Below are 22051 nucleotides of genomic sequence, written 5' to 3'. Positions count from 1 at the left end.
AAATGTGAAAACAAAGACACACAATAGAAGCTGCCACTGTTTGCTTAAGATGTTTATTGAAGTAAACAAAGACGATGAATAATTAATAAATTTTCCTGCTTCCAACTTGACTTGCTCCCATAGATTTGCCACCCCTCGCCAGGTGCAATTGTAACGAGAAAATCTGTTATTCACTTCACTTAATCTGGCTTATCTCTGTCTGTCAACAAGCTAACAGCATAATTCCACTGTTGTTTCAGCTGTGCATCCTCTCCCTGCTGCACACCACACATTGTTTCTCCCACAGCCATCAGCAGTCATGGAGGAGGGGGCTGAACATGGGGACCGTTCGCTGCCTGTCTACTGGACCAGATGCCACAGTAACTGACTCCTCTGTGAGCTCTGAACCCAGTCGCTCCACCTCTGCCTGGCGTCCAGACCAGGGTCCACCACCTGCCCCCACCCACTGCTGCATGAGTGGTTGTCATAACTGCGTGTGGATCGAACATGCAGAGCAGCTCTTGGCGTACTATAACGATGGAGGCGACCGTGCAATCGCTGCTGTGGAGGAGAACGTCCTCGATGAAAACCTTAAAACCTACCTAAAAATGGAGATTAGACTCTTGAAAAAGACATGACTGATGTGTTTACTGCCTGGGACCTCGGACACAGAGTTATGAGCGTTTCTTACGCGAAAGTGTTTGCACTTTATAAGTCGGGTTTTACCTTTTACATTTTTACCGAACATATGGGTCACAGTGTTCGTGTCCACAGAACTTTTCATGAAATTAAGATTTTACGTAGGTCAGTCAATAAGGGTAGTAAAATTCAACTTTTTCTAAGGGCTAATCCTTAAAGGATCATTCTTGATTTGGATCCAGTTATGGACAGCAAAATCTGATGGGGCAAAGAAACCACAGCAGTCAAATCAGACTGGTTGCAAACAAACTACATGATTCCACATGAGATCTAACTTTATTTGCAGGTAAAAGTGAAAGTGAAATTTTTATTTAACTGTCAGATCAAAATGAACTGATTAATTTCTCCAGTGTCGTGCTCACAAAACACATTTACTTATTAGTCTGAACCTTAAGTCTTAAAGGTATATTTTTGTATGTTTGCTGATCATTTTCTATGATATATTTAAGTGTATTTCGAGTAGATTTCAAAGCATTGAATAAAATGTTATTTATAAGATTTCAATAGCTGCTTTAAAAACCGTCTTATTTTGCATCATATCAGGGCAAGAAAAAGACACTAGGTAGAGCCAGATACACATGAAGCTGCATCTGTAGTCATGAGGATACGAAGTATATTTTAACTGATCCTTTTAGGCATGGATGGATTATGAGAAAATGGGGCACTGAGCACAGACAGGCAAAAGCCCAACCCCCAGCCCCCCTCCAATATAGGACACCCAGACATAAGTCAGTCACATTGTCATTGTTTCTTATTAATTTGGTGATTCATGTCCATTTCTGGCCATTGTTTCCAGTGGTGGGCTCAAGCTGTCTGAGAGGCTGGATTCAAAATGAAACTAAAAAAAACTAAAGTCGTAAACCGCAATGGATCAAAGGCAACATCACATCACTTTTGCTGCATTGTTGGAGCACATTTGGTCACTTTGAGGTTTCTGTAGCGTGCGTGCACCTGCGTTTTGCACTGGATGAGATGGTCACCTCCTCTTTTGTCCCATTTGAACCATCTTGTATCTCTTCTTGGTCAAGTGTCATCTGTTTTTAACTGAGCTTTATGAGGTAAGAACAAGAAATAAAAAACATTCTGCCAACATTTGGCCGCTTTCTGGCCTAGGGTCAGATAATAATCCATCTATTTCATCATAGCAATAATTGGTCCAGGACAAAACAGATAGTTACTAAAAAGTTCCAGTATATTAAAAGAAGTGGTTGCAAACAATTAAAGGCTGCACTAAATGATATGTAAACGAGTCCTTCATAGACTATCAAGATGTACATTTTGTGCCTTCGCTGCTGCCATCTACTCTCTCTCTCACCTGGAGAATAAAGACTCATACCTCAGGATACTCTTCATCGACTCCAGCTCCGCCTTCAACACAGTCATCCCCCACAAACTGTCCACACTTGGTCTGCACCCCACCCTCTGTGACTGGCTCCTAGACTTCCTGACTGGCAGGCCTCAGTCTGTCAGGATTGGTAACAGGACTTCAGCCAGACTCATCACAAACATTGGACCTGCACAGGGGTGTGTACTCAGCCCCATCCTCTACACCCTGTGAACCTACGACTGTGTCGCCTCCCACAAGGACAACATCATCCTGAAGTTCGCGGACGACACCGCAGTGATAGGTCACATCGCTGGCCGTGACGAGGCAGCCTACAGGAGGGAGGTGGCCAGTCTGGTGTCATGGTGTGGAGACAACAACCTCACCCTCAACACGGACAAGACGAAGGAGATGATAGTGGACATGAGAAAGGAGAGGAGAACGCATCAGCCACTGTTCATCCGGGAGCTTGAAGTGGAGAGGGTGAGCAGCTTTAAATACCTGGGTGTCCACATCACTGAGGACCTCACTTGGACACCTCACATCACGCAGCTGGTCAAGAAGTTTTCTGAGGAGGCTGAAGAAGTTTGGCATGACGCCTAAGATCCTCAGCAACTTCTACAGCTGCGTCATCGAGAGTGTCCTGACCAACTGCATCACTGTGTGGTACGGCAGCACTACTGTCATGGACCAAACGCCTGCAGAGACTGGTGAAGACTGCGCAGAAGATCACCAGGACTCCACTGCCCTCTCTGCAGAGCATCTACCACCGCAGAGTCCACAGGAGAGCTGCTTCCATCCTCAAAGACCCTTCCCACCCCCAGCACAGACTGTTCACACTTCTACCCTCAGGACGGAGGTACAGAAGTGTGAAATGCAGGACCTCAAGACTGAAGAACTGTTTCTTCCCCTCTGCCATCAGACTCCTAAACAGCTGACAGGAGTTTGCAACCATGGAAATAACTGTTTACATTGATTTTCATTTTTGCTTTTGCACATTCATTATTTTCAGAACTGCACCACCTCTACTTTTTATGGCTCTTATTTTTTATTGCTATTTTTATTTTACGGCAAAGTAAGAATATCATTGTGCAGGGAAACATGCTTTCTGTCTGTGCACATGACAATTAACTTAAAAAAATGTTCGAGTGAAGAATAAAACTTGGATGTTGCTACATCAGACTTGATAGGTCACATCAGAAAAGAAGCACAGTGATTTCAGCACTGACAAGTCAAAGCGATGTCTTTCAGTCAGTAAGAGCCAGTTTCGTGGCGGTGACCCTGATCTCCATGACTGAGTCAGCAGTTGGCCGGTAACACACCTAAATACCCAGGAGCCAGTGGGCAGCTGTAGCAGGCTGGAGGCAGAGTTAATGTTTGATCTGGGTTATGCAGGGGATTACTCATCAGGTGTTCATACAACCTATCGACTCTGACGTGATGGAAAAAAAATTAACAGATTATATCTGATGCGCAGCTCCTGCGTCACTTTGCATCACATGAACAGTAATATTCTCTCAAGATGAAGCTGCTTTATATACCAAAGCCAATTTATGTCTTCAGCCCTATTCAGTTTTATAATTCATCCTTTCACCTCTGTGACATTCAGTTGATTCAGATAATACACCAAACCAATCAGCTGAATATTGATGTCATTAGTCTCGTACGCTGCCGTGGACATTTGTTATTTGTGTTGCATTTATTTTATTTAGGGCCACATTAGTCCTTCGATCAGTCAGTTAATCTAATGGTTCTCTAAGATTTTTTAAACGTTAACGTTGGTTCCGTCCAACCAGCTTGTGGCATTTTTAAATAACAAATACCACATACGTCCTGTGTGTCTCTGCCTGTCACATGAGAGTGATTATTCGCCCACTAGGGCACGTGCGCCCTCATGCAGAGAGCTTAGGGGTCATCAGGAGCAACTGGCTGTGATGACAAACAACGAGCCCCTCCCTCACCATCTCATTGCACGTGGCCTTAAAAAGATGATTAATCAGTTTCATTTCGCTGTTAACTGACATTCCAGCTGAAGGTTTTGGATGTTCTGATCTTAGGATCGGAAGACTATGATTGTGCTGTTAGATGCTGATTTTGCATTTAAATACCCACGTCTGGTTATAATCACTAAGACGTTTTTGAAGGGAAACCTGTGATACAGACTGGAGATGTGTGTTTGACAGATGACACGTGCTATTAAGTAACATTTTGGGAATTTAGAGGAAAAGGTTTTGGCATTTTATTTAAAAAAAGATCCACATTCAATGTTGGAAAAAGTGCTCAGATCATTTGTTTAAGTAGAAGCCTTACTAGAGCAGTATAGCAATATTCTGTAGCAAGTAAAAGTCCTGCACTCAAGATGGTACTAAAGTAAATTTAGACAAGTTTGAATAGAAAAAAAATCAAACGTAAAAACTTCCTTTATTCAGAATATTTCATTTCATTTAAGTAGATATGATATAAATATTGATGTAGTGCAGAAATCTGTTTATCCCTTTAATGTTGGAAATGATGGAGCTTGTGCTCTGTGTTGATTTCTAATACTGTAATTATAATACACATTACTTTACATGCTGCTGGGCGGTTTGTGAACCTCAGAGGAAAATGATTATTCCCCAAATACTGGAGTGTCACCATGTTGCCCCGGGTTTAGTTTCATTTCATGACATAAATGAACTTACACATAATCCTGGTTGATTTCTGTTGTGTTTGATGTCGCCAGATATCCAGTGAAACCTCGGCTTGTTAGAGATTGTCACAGGCTTGTCAGGGATTACTGTAGCTGCATGGAATTACTCTAAAACACACATGAAGATGATCTAAGACTCTTTTGTAGGATGGAGGATTGAAGGGTTTTACTTAAAGCAGGTGGTGAAGTGATTGTATAACTAGTGTGGAGTGGGCTACCAGGCCCCTCAGGAAGCTTCCCACTGCCTCCACAATCTGCATCGACACATTCTGTTGGCAGCATTATCTCCAGGTATTAATTTGATTGGCACAGCTTAGCGTTTTCTTGACTCTTTTGAAGATGTACAACACTGTAAGTGTTGATCAGGGTTCAGACATCTCAAATTAAATGAACAAAATCAGAATTGACAGTTCACATACATTTGATTTTATTGCAAATACTGTGGAATGTGTAAAGAAAGATGGCAAACACAATGCATAAATCGATTTTTTTGTCTGTTTTAATTCACCTCTTTATGACCACGTTAAACAGTTAAACATTTTATTCATATTTAAAAATTGTGTTGGACATTTCAACAAGAAATATACTGTTTTAACATATGAACATAACATCATGCTTTAACCAATTTATTTTTAATCAAAACAATGAATTCATGAATTTAGCTTAAAACAGATGTAGTGCAGTATTTTGGAAAAATTCCCTTTGAAATTTAAGCTGCTATCAGTAACGTTTTATGATCATATTGTGTTTTTTGAAAAATGATAGTTAACAGAAAAATGTGGTGGAGTTAAACTATTAAGCAGCACAAAATGGAAGCGTTCAAGTAAAGTAAAAACCCCTCAAAGCCATAAGTAAATGGACTTAGTTACTTTCCACCACAGTGTATTTATGTGTATTCTCTCACCTATAGTTTGTCTTTTTGTCCAGGGAAAGAAATAATCTTTATAAAATATTCAAATTGTAAATATTTTCTCACAAAAAATGTACTAATGTCTGAAAATATAAAATTAAACTAACATCATACTTTTGAATACACTTCAAAATAGATGTAACACAGGACAGTTCTACAAATATGTTACAGTACAATTACAATTTTTAATGTGAAAATAATTCATCATCATCATGATAATGTGAAGAAAACCTTAAGTACAGTAAATTGATTGCACTTAAAGTCAAACTGAATGTATTTTATCATAGAGTGAAATGCTTCTTTAAACATAAACCCGATCACATTTATCTTGGCATCCATGTAAACACCTTCTTTAACCCGAACCCTCAAACATGTGAACTGTTGACATTAGAACAAGGAGGCGGTGCGTTTGTAATCTTCCAAGGGGGTCAGTATATAAGAGGGGCCCTGAGCCTGGACTGGCCCTCACAGCAAGCCTAGCATAGAACTCCACTCATCTGCTAGACTGACCCGCGCTGCACTGGCACCCGCGCGTCTGGCTGTCCTTCACCCACTGCAGCCGGTGAGTAGACCCCCACCCCCCACACCACCACTTCGTTATGACAGCAAAAGAAGGGTCAAATTCCGTTTACCTGTAAAGGTTATAGTGCGTTTCAGGTGCATTCTCAAAAGTAGTAACACCTATAATTTTATAAAATACTCTAAAATTAGAGCAAACTTTTCTTAATCAGTACAAATGAATCACACTCGATGCAAATATTCTTACACTTAAATCTTTATTTCAATGCTAGTGCCTATATGACCCCTAAGTTTTAGTATCAGTGCCTAAATAATAATAATACTATATAAATACATTTTTTAACACTTTGTCAAGATTTGCTGAGATTTATATAGTTTTCTGCAAAATCCTTTTTCAACTAAACAAAAGCTCCCGTTTTTTAAAGAAAAGCGGCTGTTTTGTTAGTGGAATCCACAGAGGCGAACAGTGGTTCATCATCAGCAAACAGCAGTTTTCCAGTGGTTCGTTGTGTTTGCTGTCACACATTTATCCAATTGTTGGCCCGGCTGAAAACATGTATTTTTTTCATAGATAGCAACTTTATGGTGAGTCTAACCTGGAAATTGTACTGATTACTGACTAATATATATATATATTTTAGTATGAGTTAAGTTTCTTAGTGTACTTGGGCAAAATTAAACATGTAACTGTGCTGTCAAGGCACTATAACCACATTAATTGCCAATTCACAAGTGCCGTTGTCACAGCGGATTGATAATTTAGACCCTCAGTGCATGCTCAGCATATCGACCGTGATGTCCTTGCTGTAACAGGATTACCTGTGGATGGCCGCTTATTAACTGGATATACGGATTATGGGAAATTGGGTCATAGTCACAGGACAGTCTGTAAAGTAGTCAATCTCAGACATTCAATTACTAGGAAATATGAGTGTAAATCCTGTTTGGTGACTGTCACACCAGTAAGAGGATTAAGACCTGTAATGTCAGACAAGGGTGACAGAGGCAAATTAAACTAATGTTTAAATAGAGACAATACATTGCTGGAATTTACCTTTTACTTCTGTTTTTCAAATTACGCATTTCGTTAAATCAATTATGATTATTATTTTTCTTTCTTTTTCCCCTAAATGTGAAGATTTCACCCTAACGACTAAACTTCAGAGAGGTGTCTCTAAAGCCAACATAGCCTGCACACAGGTGTCATAACTGCTCACAATGAATCTCGAGGCACCAAAAGCTGACATCAAGTCGGCCACGCGTGTCAGCGGAGGCCCAGCCACCCCACGCAAGGGCCCGCCCAAGTTCAAGCAGAGGCAGACTCGTCAGTTCAAGAGCAAGCCTCCAAAGAAGGGAATCCAAGGGTGAGCCTTGAACGATTTTATATGCAACATGTATTATTATATATTGCAAGTTATGGTGTGTAATCATTTTTTTCTTTGCAGCTTTGGTGACGACATCCCTGGAATGGAGGGCTTAGGGACAGGTGAGATTATTTTAGGTTTTACCACATCTCATATCAGTTTCTATAATCAGCAAGACTCTGAGCCACATGGCATCTCCTTCTTGTTCTGCAGACATCACCGTCATTTGCCCCTGGGAGGCCTTCAATCACCTGGAGCTGCATGAGCTGGCCCAGTATGGTATCATCTGAGTCTTCCTGCATCTCCCTGCAATCCCCCTGAGGATTACGGGCACTGCACTGCACACCATCTGCCTCAGGCTCCATCTCCTAGGTTTCCATGGAACTCTTACAAACAAACCACCACAATGAACTGTAACAAGCACAAAAATTGGAAAAAGAGAAAAAGAAATTACAAAAAAAGTCACACTTCTGTCCTCTCACACTGGAATTTTAGTCTGCACCTCACACACATCGGCTCTCGTTTAGGATCTGTTGTTCAGATTTTTCATGAATTCATTAGGTCAGTTAAAAAAACCGCATTTCCTTTGTTCTTCTCTCGCTCTATTACGTTCATCTTATTTCTTCCTCTTCCTTTCTGTTCTTCTTATGAACAAAACAAGAAACTTACTCAAGCAAGGCGGCCTCAAATTGAGTTTAAGTGACAGACCCAAGAAGTGGGTGGGTTCCCATTTCATGTGCTTTTTTCGCCACCCCGGGCTTTTTTTCCATCAATGCCGAACATGTAAAACATAAAACCTGAATTCTGTGGAGACTGGACACCAGCTCGCCATTGCTGAGTGCAATCTGTCAGTGGATAACCAATAATCCTCAGATTCCAACCTTTAACTTCACCAGGACATGAATCAAACAATTATTTTGGGGATATCTGCTTGCGTTTGTAAGCCAAGGAGATACAGTATCTTCCATTTGTGTATTTGCTCGTATTACCATAATACAGTATTTGTCTTCTTACCTGTATATGTTCCTTGTATAATATGAATGTACGTGAAAATATGTATTTTTTGATTATTGTATGTTTATTTCTAAAATGTTCACACAACGGTACTGGGTGTTTACATTTGTGTTTTTTAGCTCATTCTTTTAGCACACTCATGTAGTTTTCTTATAGTTTAAAACATTTTACGTTTTTCCTTCATCTTCTGTCACTTCGCCCTTTATAAGGCGACCCTTGAGATGGTTTGACTTGTACCAGTTGTTATAAACATTTGACCCATGCATTCACTCTATGAGTTAAGATATAATACGTCATCTCAACTTAATCCAGTCAAAAAGATTAGAGCAAAAAAAGTTGATAACTTTTCTCTGATGATGTGAGTTGGTGCATTTTTCTTGATTACACTGGATGTCACAGGGATCAGTGGGATGGATTTTTCAGTACTCAACCAGGGCTGAAGAGATGTGTAATGGGGTTGTGTCCTCTCTACAGGAAGAGAAAAAAATAAAGAATAAAAAGAGGAAAAATAAAAAGGGTGAGTTATTTATTTTAATTAAAGGTGTTGCTCGGATTATGTGTGTGTGTGTGTGTGTGTGTGTGTGTGAGAGAGAGAGAGAGAGATTTCTAAAAATCCCACTGAGGCAAAACATCTCTTTTTCAAGGGGGCTTTGTGTAACTCTTCCATAATCAACACCATTAAATGATGTCATGAACAGAAAGACAAAAAAAGTGAAACTTTTCTTCTCAAATCTGCCTGATACAACTGCTTTTTGATGAGTAATGATGTCTTACATATATATCATGGAGTCTTGAAGACAGGTAAAAATGTGTCAAAATATTTGACTTTCTAAATCAGAATTGACATAAAATTGACACAAAGACAAAATGTCACACATTTATTTGCAAAGTAAATATTTTGACAATCGAAGGTCAACATTGTGACATAAAATGTTTGATTTTATTCCATTAAAAGCCCCAATTTTGAATTACTATACGAGCATGATTAGTTAAACAGTCACAGTTATGATGACACACGTGTAAATCCATGTGTTACAGTAACAGGTAGAAAGGAGGAACGACAGGCCACAAAAAACAAGTACTATTATAACGTAACCATTAAATAAAATAAAAAAATAGAGTGGGCATTAAAAGCTGTATACAGTGGCCCTGCAGATTTAAGTTTGCAGTATTTTAGATTTCGTTTTTTCATCTGTAGTTTTTTAATGCAATATTTGCCACTTCCTGTAGTTCAGTTACACAACTCTGAGCTGTCAGAGGGAAAAATTTGAAGCGTCAAATTTTAAGAATCCAAATCATAGAATTAAAACGTCTAATTTTATGCTTACTAAAATATTAAATAAAAGAATCAAGAATATGAAATGAAAGGTTTAAATTGCATCTTGGTCTCTGTAAATATAATTCAACTGTGAAAAAAATAAAAGTGGGGACTTTTATACAGCTAACTAAAACTTGTTTCGGCCGTGGTCTTTTCGGAGTAGGACCGGTGGGAGACAGTCGGGCACTAATGTCTGCAACACCCGGTGTTTGAGTTGTGGGATGGAGTTTCGTTCACATACACACAAAACGCTACGTGAATTTTTTTTATTTTGTGTGTCTGTCTAACATCACGGTGATATCTATCGGGCGCGCTCACCCGAGGAATATGGCGGATAATATTGTAAGTATAACGGCAGTCTGTTTCAACGACAGTAAGAGGGGTCGTCTCGGCTAACGTTAGCTAGCTTCTTAGCCAAAGTCCGGAGTGATGAGGCAGCAGAATTAGCCTGGTAGTTAAACCTAGCTAGCTTGCGTTAGCATAGAGTGGCAGGGCCCACTTAAGTTAGCTGGCTAATCTTAGCTCTTTGGCTAGCTTACGAAGCCCGAATAAAAAGGGGCATTGTCTGTGAAAGAGAACGCCACAAAACCGACACGGTTTCAGCACCAAAAATGTCAGGACCCTTGTTGAATACGTTCAGCCAAATATTAAGCAGTATGCTTATGGAAGCCAACATGTTGCTAATTGATTTAAAGTCATATTTTGTTGACTATGGGTAAGCTTCCACACTGTGACAGGATTTGTTAACGACGTCCAGTTCAAAGTCAAAATCTACAAATCATGACACAAAGGCTGTTTGTTAAAAAGCAGAGGTTCCTGAGCTAATGTTAACATGACTTTTTTGCAATGTCATCGTTGTCATAATGTCCAGAATCTGACACCTCTGTGAAGTGGGGGGTTGTAGTGCCATTGTTTTGACGGACAAGTGTTGGGAAGTTATTTTGAATCTGTTATTAGAGCCAATTTGTTGTGTCTGTAAGTAGCTAACAATGAGGCTTTCCATTCCACTAAAACCTCTGCATGTCGGTTTTTATTTCTGGCTCATCATTCAGATCATCAGGGTTCAGTCCCCAGATGGGATGAAGAAAATTCCTTCCACCAAGAGGGAAACTGCTGCTGCTTTTCTGAAGAAGGTACTGAGTTGCACCGCTTGCTTTCTCTGATACATTTCTTGAATCCATTTATGAAAACTTCATACCTGTCTGTGTGAGGATACAACATGTACAACAAAGCTGTAAATTGTAAAGAACTCAGATTTTAATGAAGTACCTTTGTATTTATCGGGATTGTGATCATGCATGCTCAGTATTTGTTGATGTGTGAACCTTTGCAGAAGGTGCCAAAGCAGGTCAGTCCTGCAGTGCTTTTGTCTCCTCTGCTGGCTTGTGCCATTGCCAATTGACTAGAATGGGAAAATTGTGTATTGATTCAGCTACAGCTGCTTGGTAGGTTATGGTTTACAGACCAAATGTTAGCCAGTGTCATGCAACACAGAGTATGTGATGATAAATGATGATAATCCCATAGAGCACATACAAATACGTGTTTAGATTTGTTTGTAATTCAAGTTCTATCTTAGTGTCATATCACTTTATTCATGCACACAACAAAATTCTAGATGCACCTGAGTGATTGGATTTGAATAACCTACAATAGGAGTGGATTTCATCGGACTTGTCACAACAGAGCATTGCAGCAGCACCTCATAAAAAATGTATCTGTTAAGGCAGGATGGTGTTGCCTACTGATCAATGGAACGAGTAGTTATCATTCCCTCCTCATGTGCAGCCATTGATGACTGGAATAGAAAATCACAAGTATGAGGCAGACAGAGCGGAGACAGTCTGGGCTCTGCAGGTTATATTTCTGCAGTTGAGACAGAAAAAAAGGACCTTGACGTGGCACGAAAGTGTACTGTTTCACCTGGCGTGCAGTAATCTTATCATACATAAGAATGATGTAAAGCTAAAAGAACTGCAGGGTTGCAGACTTCTCCTTATTTTTACCAACATGGAACTCATTAAGTTCCATGTTGGGTAAGATGAGTTCTAAAAACACACACTGCTTAACTTAGATTTAAGCTACTGTTACACGCTATCAGGGGTTGTTTACAGTACTTTGAAAAATTGTATATGTCCGTTTAGTTTTAATGGGATCAATACAGCTATTATTTGTATTTATTCTGTACCAAGTCTCTTAATGACAAGGTAACTGTACTGTTCTTATGTCAACAGCACCTAAATTTGTAGGAATGGCTGTAGAATTTCACCCAAGTGAGGGAAAAACAGGCAGGTTCGTTGTCCATTCTGTTGTGCTCACTGCATCCACTTCTCTCACAGGTGGCCAAAGAGTTTGGGTTCAATTCCAATGGGTTTTCTGTTTATCAGAACCGCAACAAGACCGGAGAGATCGTTTCTCAGAACAAAACCCTCAGCCTGCTCAAGATCAAGTAAGTCAAAGCAAATGGACTGTGTGATTTAGGTTTCACCATCAGGGTTAGACTGAAAATGTACAAAGCTTATCCTTAAAAAGAGACTGTGAGACAAGATACTTCATTTCATAACACCAGTGCAAAACTGCAACAAAAAGGAGGGATGCATCTAAGAGCGTCTAATCATATCAGTGACAGAAGACACAATCAAATTAAAATCATAAACTCACTATTTTAACCAGGGCCTGCTGTCTTTTGATCAAGCAGTTCCTGAAAAATAAGTGTCTGATGCTATGGAGCGGTTTCCTCAAGGCCTTGTAGGGCAGGTATAGCTGGAAATCAAACAGGAAAGGGGACCTTAAGAACCTGGGCTGTTTTAGAATGGTTAAATGTAAGGATCATATCAGAATCAGCATCAGACGATACCCAATATTAGAAGAATCGGATCGGTATCGGGGCCTAGCTGGATTAGAGAACTGCTGTTTAAAAACCCACTTTCCACATTTAGCTAGCATCTGAGGGCAAGTTATTTGTGGTTGATTCACACAAACTATTATTAGCCAATGTTCAATTCAGGAAAAAAATAATACTCATGATGAAAACACTCTCAAATCATAACTTTAATTTAGAGGATTTAGTTTACATATAGAGCATGTGTCATTTTTGCATTCAGAAAATAGCTGTATTATATATCTATTTACAAAATGTTTGTTGCATTATAATCATTGAGCCCTTTATTTTATGTAGATTAACATATGTAAATATAATATAACATTGATCGTGTGTGTGTGTGTGTGTGTGTGTGTGTGTAGGCATGGCGACATGCTATTTCTGTTCCCTTCAGGATCCTCTAGTTCTTCTGCGGAAGTGATGGATACAGCCACCCCACACACATCTATATCACTACCATCTATCTCATCATCATCATCTTCGTCATCTTCATCCTTTTCATCATCCTCCATCATCCCTCGACCCTACTCGGCACCCCAGGTGCAGGAGGATGAGATTGATCAGTATTTGGCTAAGCAAGATGGCAAGATTTACAGGAACAGAGATCCACAGCTGTAAGAAAGGGACACACACACATTGTACGGACAGTGGGTTTGGATTTAAATGTCAGACTCCTAACAGTCCTTTTCTTGTTACAGATGTCGCCATGGTGCTCTTGGGAAATGTGTGCACTGTGTACCATTAGAGGTAAGACAATTAATGCTTATTTTCCTGCAAGCTCATAAATGCTACCACCACTACAGTAAGGCTGTTTTACTTATTAAGAATCTGGATCTTCTTTCTTTTTCAGCCTTTTGATGAAGACTACCTGAATCACCTCGACCCACCAGTGAAGCACATGTCATTCCATGCATATATTCGCAAGCTGACTGGCGGAGCTGATAAGTAAGGAGCATTTTTATTTTTTTATTTTACTCATGGAAATGCATGTGATCCACTTTTCCAATTCTAACACTGCTTCTACCTCCTGCAGAGGGAAGTTTGCTGCTCTGGAGAACATCAGCTGTAAGATCAAGTCAGGCTGTGAGGGTCATCCTCCCTGGCCTGAGGGGATCTGCACCAAGTGCCAGCCCAGTGCCATCACACTGAACAGACAGGTATATTTATGATTATAAAGTTTTATGTGAGCATAAAGTAGAGTTGATGTCCGTGTGCTTTGGTGATGTTACATATTCCTGTGAGTGAACCTGAGGGACTATGGCGCAGGAGGTAGAGCGGTTGTCGATCCCTGGCTCCTCCAGTCACATGTTGAAGTGTCGTTGAGCAAGACACTGAACCCCAACAAGGCTCCCTAAGAGACTTTGCATAGCAGCTCCCCCATCAGTGTGTGAATGGGTGAATAAGAAGCAGTGTAAAGTGCTTTGCTTGTCAATAGGTAAAAAAGTGCTATATAATTGCAGACGAATTACCATTTAACCATTATTTGACACATGATTTTCTCTAAAGTGATTTTGTGAGGTTAGCAAACAAAATGGTTACTTTCTGTAGTTCACGAGATACAGATAGTTCTGTATTCAGCAGTTCTTTGAATATTGGGAGTAAAGCTGCTGAGCGTGCAGAGTTTACTTAACTTGTTCTACCATTGTGGGACCACTGAGCTGAAGACCTTTTGCTTTAAACCTTTTGCTGTGTGGTGTGGTTTAGATCATCTAGGGAGGTTTGATTGTCCAACTGGTAGCCCTGTCAGCAGGCCTTTGCAGCAGTCAAGTTGAGATATGACCAGTGTCTGTGCAATGAGTTGGGTAGCATTTTCAAAAAGTAGTGTCTGATCCTTTTAATGTTGTTGAGGGTAACTGCCAGCCAGGAGATGGACATGTGGTCAATACAGCCTGTTTGGTCGTAGGAAATGACCCCCAGATTTCTGGCGGACTTTCTGGGGGCTAAAGTTGATGCTGGTTTGTATAGAAGGTCTCCCTGAGTAGACCTGAACTTCTTTATATTTTTATTTTGCTTATGTTCATGCGTGTTCTTAAAAAAAGGATATCAGCATAAATATATTTTAATATACTTTAAAACCTCTGTCAGGAGCAGGTGTGGTGAGGGTAACAATGAAATACCAGCTAATAAATAAAAAGTGAGCCATTTATTTCTTGGGTATGTCCATTTATTAGGCTGCTGTCATAAATGGACAAATTTATTGCAACAAGCATCAGCGTATTTTTTTTTTTTGCCTTATGATTGTGAATAACCTCATCAAACATTATTACACGTTTTTGTGGATTTTATCATTATTGATATTAAACTGGTTCAAATCTAATTCATGTAGATTTGCTAAAGATGGTTAAATGTGTGCATGCCTGAATTGTGCCTTATACAGGGAATAGTGTTACTTTGATGTGCTTCACAATTAATTGTTGCGTGAGAAAAAGGAGCGTTTATTTCTCTCATCCCAAATGATGGCATTTACGTAGGTACAATTTCACCTTCACCCATTTACACACTGATGGCAGCAAGCTTCCAGGTGAGTTTCTGGGCAGATCTGACCCTTAGCATGTGGGCAGGTGTAGGTGGGGATTGATCCTTCACCCCTGTGACTCACACTGTACCCTAAAGCAGCAGCACCTTTTTAGAAAACGGTTTTCTCTGTTTTTCTCCTAGAAATACAGACATGTGGACAATATCATGTTTGAGAACCACACAATCGCTGACCGCTTCCTGGACTTCTGGAGGAAGACGGGCAGCCAAAGGATGGGTTACCTGTACGGCAGGTACACAGAGCACAAAGACATCCCTCTGGGCATCAGAGCTGAGGTGGCTGCCATCTACGAGCCCCCACAGGTAAGACCAACTTACTAAATGCTTCCTCTGTTCCACAAAAAAAAGTTAATAGTTAATCTGCCCATTAGTGAAAGACTTTGTTCCTCAGTTTTACATTACTTTTCACTTTCGTCATTAATCGGTTACTTAATTGAGTTGCGCTGTCCTTTAAGCTGAACACTCTTCCCTGCCATGTTTCAGAATGCCACTCAGAACAGCCTGGAACTTTTGGAGGATCCCAAGGCTGCAGCGGTGGACGAAATTGCTGGCAAACTGGGCTTGTGCAAGGTTGGTTGTGTTGGACACTCTGTCTTTCAATAACTTTACTTAGGCTTCCTTATGCTTTCACTACACTAAGTGGTAGCACAATGTGACAGACTGAATTCTAGGCTACAAGCAGATTTATGCTTCCATGTCAGGTTACAGTGTAACTAGGAGAACTGGAACATTTCAGTCGGGTTTTAAACCCTGGGGGGCTGAATGATGGGTCAAAACGCCATTTAAAATGAATTCACATACAAATTCTCACTCATCTTTGACACATTTAACTACGTATATCTACTGTAAGCCCATAAAAAACAAATCTGACAAAGAATTCTTGTTACAGTGTCTGCTCCATCAGCTTTTGTATTACCTGTCTCTCTTAAAATCCAGAAGACCTAAAAGTTCTGGTAAGAGGTGATGAACACTATAGACGAGGAGAAGAGTCATTTTTAGTCAATTCTTAAACAAACCATCAGGATTAAGATTATGTCATTTTTAAGCCCTTAACAAACAGTGAGATTGATTGATCTGCAAGTTGTTATCACAGTTATTGATGATCTATAAAATGAAAAATTCAAAAGACGTGGATAAATATTCCACCGTCTTGTTTTGAACAGTCCAAAAACCAAATACACTTTTGCTTCAAAAATGTCACTTGAAAAGTTAAACGATAATACGATTTTAGATTTATTTGTGCAGAGTAATTGTTAAAATGTTTTGTGGTCTTAAGGTGGGTTGGATCTTCTCTGATCTGCTCTCTGAGGACACACGGATAGGCACAGTTCGATACACGAGAAACCAGGTGAGAACACAGCTTGTTCAACCACTAGATAGCAGTCAATCCCGCCTCGTCTCCGTGCTTTTATCATTGTCCTTGCTTCTGTCAGGACTCTCACTACCTGAGTGCAGAGGAGTGCATAACAGCAGGATACTTCCAGAATCAACATCCGAACCCCTGCAGGCTTTCTCGAGAGGGACATTTTGGATCCAAATTTGTGACTGTGTTGGCAACAGGTTGGTTTGTTTGTTGGAGGTGAAAGTTGAAAATAATTTTTTAAAATTGCTGAGATTGATAATACTTTTGTTGTCTTGTTATGTGTGGCTTAAAAAAAATGCCCGTTTTTGTTATTGAAGTCATTAATTTCATAGTTTAAATATCATGGGAACAGACAGAAATTTGGACTCTCATTTCCACATTATTGTCTCTTTGTTGTTGACCAGATTTAAGCTCATTCATGGGAAAATGCTAAATGCATGTTGACGACCTAGTTGCACATTTACTGGTGTTTTTGCTTTTTATTGTAGTTCAGGGCTGTAAGATGCCTGTATTTTATTCATTTCTCTCAAGCATCGACATGTGCGCATATGTACTGTGATGTGAGCCAGATGCTGTCTGTGGGATCAAGGCCAAGCATTTCTACCTCCCTTCATTAATAACATAAAGGCCTTCTTGTGAAGTTTGCACAAAATGCTGCAGTGACCTCATCACTGTTTGAATTGACGCACCATCAAGGCGGCGTCACAGTTGCACATGCCAGACTCTGCCTGTTTTACTGTCCCTTGTGTAAATAACTTGCACGTGTATCTCTTCCAGACTACGAGACTAGAAATCTTTGATAGTTTAAAATAACAGACAGGCACCCCTACATTTTACTGGCTGTAAAAACTCATCCTGTTAATTCCGGCCTTTAAGAGATCCCTCCAGAAGTTGCTTACTAGATAACTGGTAGGGGCCGGAACCCACGGTCCAACATCTGTGCATAAAGGTGGAAATGGAAATGAAGACGAAATAAGGCTTCAGTCTTTGAAATTAGTCACGCTAAGTGGATATCTTACAAAGCTGCAGCCTTTCTAGTACAAAAGTTCTTTCTTTTGCTCCTACTCATCCACTACAACTCAACAGGGAAACACACCGAAAATTTGAAAGACTTTAACTCAGACAGCTGAAGTCTTACAGTAACATTTAGATAAACATTAAAATACTTTTTACCACACCAGCTTGTTACAACAATCAAAACCTCTCATTGTTCATCTTGTTACCTGAATAGATATTTTTTGGTCTAAAAAACATTTAAAGCATGAGTCAATTTGTCATTTCAGACAAACAAGGACAAACCAAGTTTGTTGATTCAAACAACAGAAATAAAGTGACTATTGGGATTTTTCATCCACCACAGGTGGTCCAGATAACCAGGTGCACTTTGAAGGATACCAGGTGTCCAATCAGTGCATGGCTCTGGTGAGAGATGAGTGTCTACTGCCTTGCAAAGATGCTTCAGAGCTGGGCTACGCTAAGGAGTCCAGCTCTGAACAGTATGTACCAGACGTCTTCTACAAGGTAGGACTTAATACATGTCAAATACTCCAAGTGTAAGAATGTCTAATTCCAAATGTGTATGGTTTATGTTTCTGAGAATACACAGTGATGGAGCTGCTTGTCCTCTGAGCTGAATGACATGAAGATGCTTTGATATTAAGGGAAGGTGCAACCAGAGGTTTGGTTCCAGGTGTTGAGATTTTGTTGTGTTGATTTTCTTTTGCTCCTGATGCAACAGGACAAAGACAAATTTGGAAATGATGTCACGTTTCTAGCCCGGCCTCTTCCTGTGGAGTACCTCATCATAGATGTGAGTCTTGATATACACGGTGCACACATGCATGTTTTTATGCAGCATTTGGTGTTTTTCTAAGTTTGTGTTACAAAATGCTTCTTTATTCTTTTTGGGGGACAGATTACTACCACTTTTCCAAAGGATCCTCAGTACACTTTCTGCTCCACACAACGCTTCCCTATTGAAAACCGAGATATCCTCGGGGAAACACAAGTAAGCAATTTCAACGTCACCTTCTCTTTATTTGAGAAGGCCTTCAATTCGCCTGCTCTCAGTGAGCTGAGAGCTCGGGCTGTGTTGTATTGTCCACAGTTTGAGAAGAACATGTCATCTGCGAATACTGACAATAAGGTAACTTGGAATCTGAGGAAGAGTTGGTTCCTGTAATGGAGCTTTATCCAATTTTCAACGACGGTTTGGCAAAATTCATTAACAAACTCCTTCAGTGCAGAGGCAGCTTCATTTTGCATCTGTGAAGGGAAATATTTCATTCATGTCCTAATGTTTGCTACCTAATTGGTTTAGATTATTTTAGGGTTTTATGATGGTTGGGCTTATTTTCTGTATGCTGTGACTGGTGGCCAAAACATGTTTGTTCAGTGGTCCTGTTTTCATGTTACCATTCATATCGTCGCCAAATAAACGACAGATTCGCTTTCGAATCGAGCACAACGGAGTAGAAGGCTGAGCTCGCACGTTTGGACAAGTCTCAAGAATAATAATGTAATTAGGAAAATGGCTTTATCTGGAAATACTTTAACAAAATCGGATCAAACATCTGTGATTTGCAGAAACCCAAATCCACAAAGGTCACTTAGTGTTTTCCACCTCTAACAAACACTAGAATATAAGAAGATCACAGTAACAACAGCTACACTAGCATTTTATTTGACCAGACTTCAGTTCTCTGTGGGTTTTATCTCCTGTATTTCAACCTGACGTGATGACTCACAGACCGGTGCCTGACAGAGTTGACATGGCTTTGATGTTCTGAATATGTTGTGGGTTGTGTGTCTGCAGGATTTTCACAGTTTAGCAACATACCTGTCCCAGTGCAACTCCACGTTATTCCTGGACATTGTGTCAGACTTCCATCTGCTCCTTTTCCTCGTCACTAATGAAGTCATGCCTCTGAGAGTAAGTCGAGACTTCAAAGCCTTTTCTTGCTTTTACCATTTGTTTCCCATTTGTGATGCTGAAAATGTGTGAGGCCACATTCTTCTCCAGTCTGCAAGTGCTTACTGGTGTCAGGATGTTTTCATGTGCGTTAGATTTTCAAACTGGCCTTATGTCCATTGTGTGGACCTTTTGGTTAAAACACTGTTTTTCTGTGTTATGATAATGATGAACTGATCTATTTTGCTCGTCTTGTCTAACAAAACAAAAACCTGCTGATGTGCGTTTGATTTTTCCTGAATCTAGTATCTTGTCTGGAAGATGGATGAGAGTTTGTTTGAATAATTTGTGGTGGTGTTGTTTCTTGCAGGACAGCATCGGGTTGCTACTAGACGCAGTAAAGACCTCAAATGAGGATCTGGCACAGACCTGGAAGAAATCGGAACAGTGGGCCACCATCGAACAGTTGTGCAGTAAGTCTCTGCCCATAAGTGAATTTCTGCTGGCTTGGTCTACGTTCACTTCGTAACCTAGTGTTGTCACTAACACCAGAAAAATCATGACTGATACTAATACCTGCCTAAATATCTTGATGCCAGTACTGAAACGATGCAAGGACATAAATGTACAGTATCAGGATAAATAACAGAATAATAAATGAAAGATCGTGGGACCCGACAAAGAAAACTATGAATTTTGAGAAATCCTGATGGAAAACAAGAACATGCACTTGTGAACTTTAACCAAGGAGCTGTTTTAAGTAATTTGTGATGATTAAGTATTAATGCATTTCAGCAGTGTGCAAGATAAACCTGGGTTTGAGCTGTAACACCATACCAGGCTTTTTCATGCTCAGTAAAGTTGTAGCTTATGTCTGTTAATTGTTTCTTGTTTCTTGCATATAGGTGTGTTTTTAAAGCACATTAAATCTTTTATATAATCTGCATTAATCTAATCTCCTTTTATACTTGGGTTTATGTGTGAGGAGGGGGGTCAGGCTTGGGTTCTGGGCACCCAAATGAGTACTATATGTAACTTCATTTAGGGATATTATAAGTATTTCAGTTTCTAATTTAATTTTTATAGTTTTTAACTTTTTAATGTTATAAAGGGAGGAAACTCTTAATTGCCAATGAATCAGCAGATCCATAACTTCTCTTTCCTTTGGTCTTCCAGGTACTGTGGGTGGGCAGCCCCCCAGCTCTCTGGGTTATGGGGCCATGAGTGGCCCCTCAGTTCCTTCCTCCTCCTCAGCCATGTGGTCCTGCCTCCACTGCACCTTCATGAACCAGCCTGGCACAGAGCACTGTGAAATGTGCAGCCTGCCCCGCAGTTAAAACCTCCCCCACCTTTTCACTCACACATGCACACACCCTCCACTCTGCTTCCACTCCTTGCCCTGACCACACCCAGTCCCACCCACCACTTCTTCTTAACTCGCCAATGACATCACTGCACCAGGACCAGCTGTGAGATTTGGATCCCCTTTTCTATTTCTTTCAACTCATGTCAAGGCCTCTGTCGTTCCCTGCTCTGTGGTGGCCGGGATCCGTTTACATCCAATTCAATGAGTAATTAAGTAAAACCAGCCTTTTTAAAAATTTTATTTTCTTCTCCTCCTCACAGCAGCTGTAATAAATGGCGAGCTATGTTTAAGTAAAGCACTTACAGCTGAGGCTCTTTTTCCTCAACACACCTTCCCTCTGAAATAATCACCTTTTCGTGGCTCAATTAACTGTTTGGATGTTCTCTCACATCAGTGCCCCTCTCACTACGTCTTTGGGAAGATCTTGCTGTGCATAAAAACATTTAAGAAATTATACTGTTATTTAATTGAGCGTTTGTTTGTTTGTTTTTTGGTTTTTATAAATCTGATGGTAGCTTAGCATTTTCAATCTTCAGCACGGGCTCTGCTCAGCCAGGTTTTCATAGGTCTTGGTCTCTTTGACCCACCCCCTCCAAAGTATCACCGGTCAAGGCTCAGACCTGAAAAGAGCTCCAGTGTATTTCCACTTCACAAGAGAGTTTATATATTCAGTATTAAATTACTTTTAAAGAAAAGTTTGAAAACACATCCTGGATTTGAAACGGCAAAAATGCTCCTCTCCCATAACACGTACTCAGCCGATTACAAAACTAATTTGCTTTTGGTGACATTTCATTTGAGCTGATGTCCCACAAACTAAGTGGTTCCTAAGAAAATAATAAGAAAAAAAAAAATCCATGGCTTGTTGGAATTGTAGCTTTGTTGGTTTAAACTTGAGCAGGCACAATATGTAGCTTATTTTCTCACTTGTATGTTCTGTTTCTGACACAACGCCCCAGGACACCATCCATCATCTTCATCTTTACTGACTCGCACTGAATTAGTCGTGAGGTGCTTCTAGAAAACAACTGGTGCTCGCCACTTTCTTCTCCATCACTTTCCTATCTGCGTTTTCAGCCAGACCACAGCCAGTGTTTGTCCACTGATGGGCCCCGCTGCAGGTGTTCACCATGTCCCCGCTTTCCAAGAAAGAAGAGCGCAAGAGGGCACAGGTCCAAG

The 22051-nt window shown here is 40.3% G+C and overlaps 2 protein-coding genes across 3 annotated transcripts; both read left to right on the top strand.

Annotated features, from left to right (window-relative positions):
* Positions 1-616: 616 nt before the first annotated feature.
* Positions 617-9010, top strand: pde6gb (phosphodiesterase 6G, cGMP-specific, rod, gamma, paralog b). 2 transcript variants are annotated; one of them, XM_067488890.1, is made up of 4 exons: positions 617-6163; positions 7259-7484; positions 7566-7606; positions 7698-9010. In XM_067488890.1, the coding sequence occupies exons 2-4, from the start codon at positions 7339-7341 to the stop codon at positions 7772-7774; spliced, it is 264 nt and encodes an 87-aa protein (XP_067344991.1). In that variant the 5' UTR covers positions 617-6163; positions 7259-7338; the 3' UTR covers positions 7775-9010. The 2 variants fall into 2 exon arrangements, with proteins under 2 accessions (XP_067344991.1, XP_067344990.1); XM_067488889.1 differs by having other exon boundaries at positions 617-7484.
* Positions 9011-9975: 965 nt separating this feature from the next.
* nploc4 (NPL4 homolog, ubiquitin recognition factor) lies at positions 9976-21708 on the top strand. The gene is made up of 17 exons (XM_067487178.1): positions 9976-10158; positions 10869-10949; positions 12156-12265; positions 13060-13311; positions 13396-13444; positions 13548-13642; positions 13731-13854; positions 15356-15535; positions 15716-15802; positions 16509-16580; positions 16666-16792; positions 17956-18116; positions 18334-18405; positions 18511-18603; positions 19411-19527; positions 19877-19979; positions 20683-21708. The coding sequence occupies exons 1-17, from the start codon at positions 10144-10146 to the stop codon at positions 20841-20843; spliced, it is 1899 nt and encodes a 632-aa protein (XP_067343279.1). The 5' UTR covers positions 9976-10143; the 3' UTR covers positions 20844-21708.
* Positions 21709-22051: the final 343 nt, after the last annotated feature.

The sequence above is a fragment of the Channa argus genome, chromosome 20 (assembly GCF_033026475.1).
Source record: "Channa argus isolate prfri chromosome 20, Channa argus male v1.0, whole genome shotgun sequence".
Classification (NCBI taxonomy): Eukaryota; Metazoa; Chordata; class Actinopteri; order Anabantiformes; family Channidae; genus Channa; species Channa argus.
The sequence above is the reverse complement of the archived record's forward strand: the minus strand, read 5'-3'. Positions and strand labels throughout refer to the sequence as shown.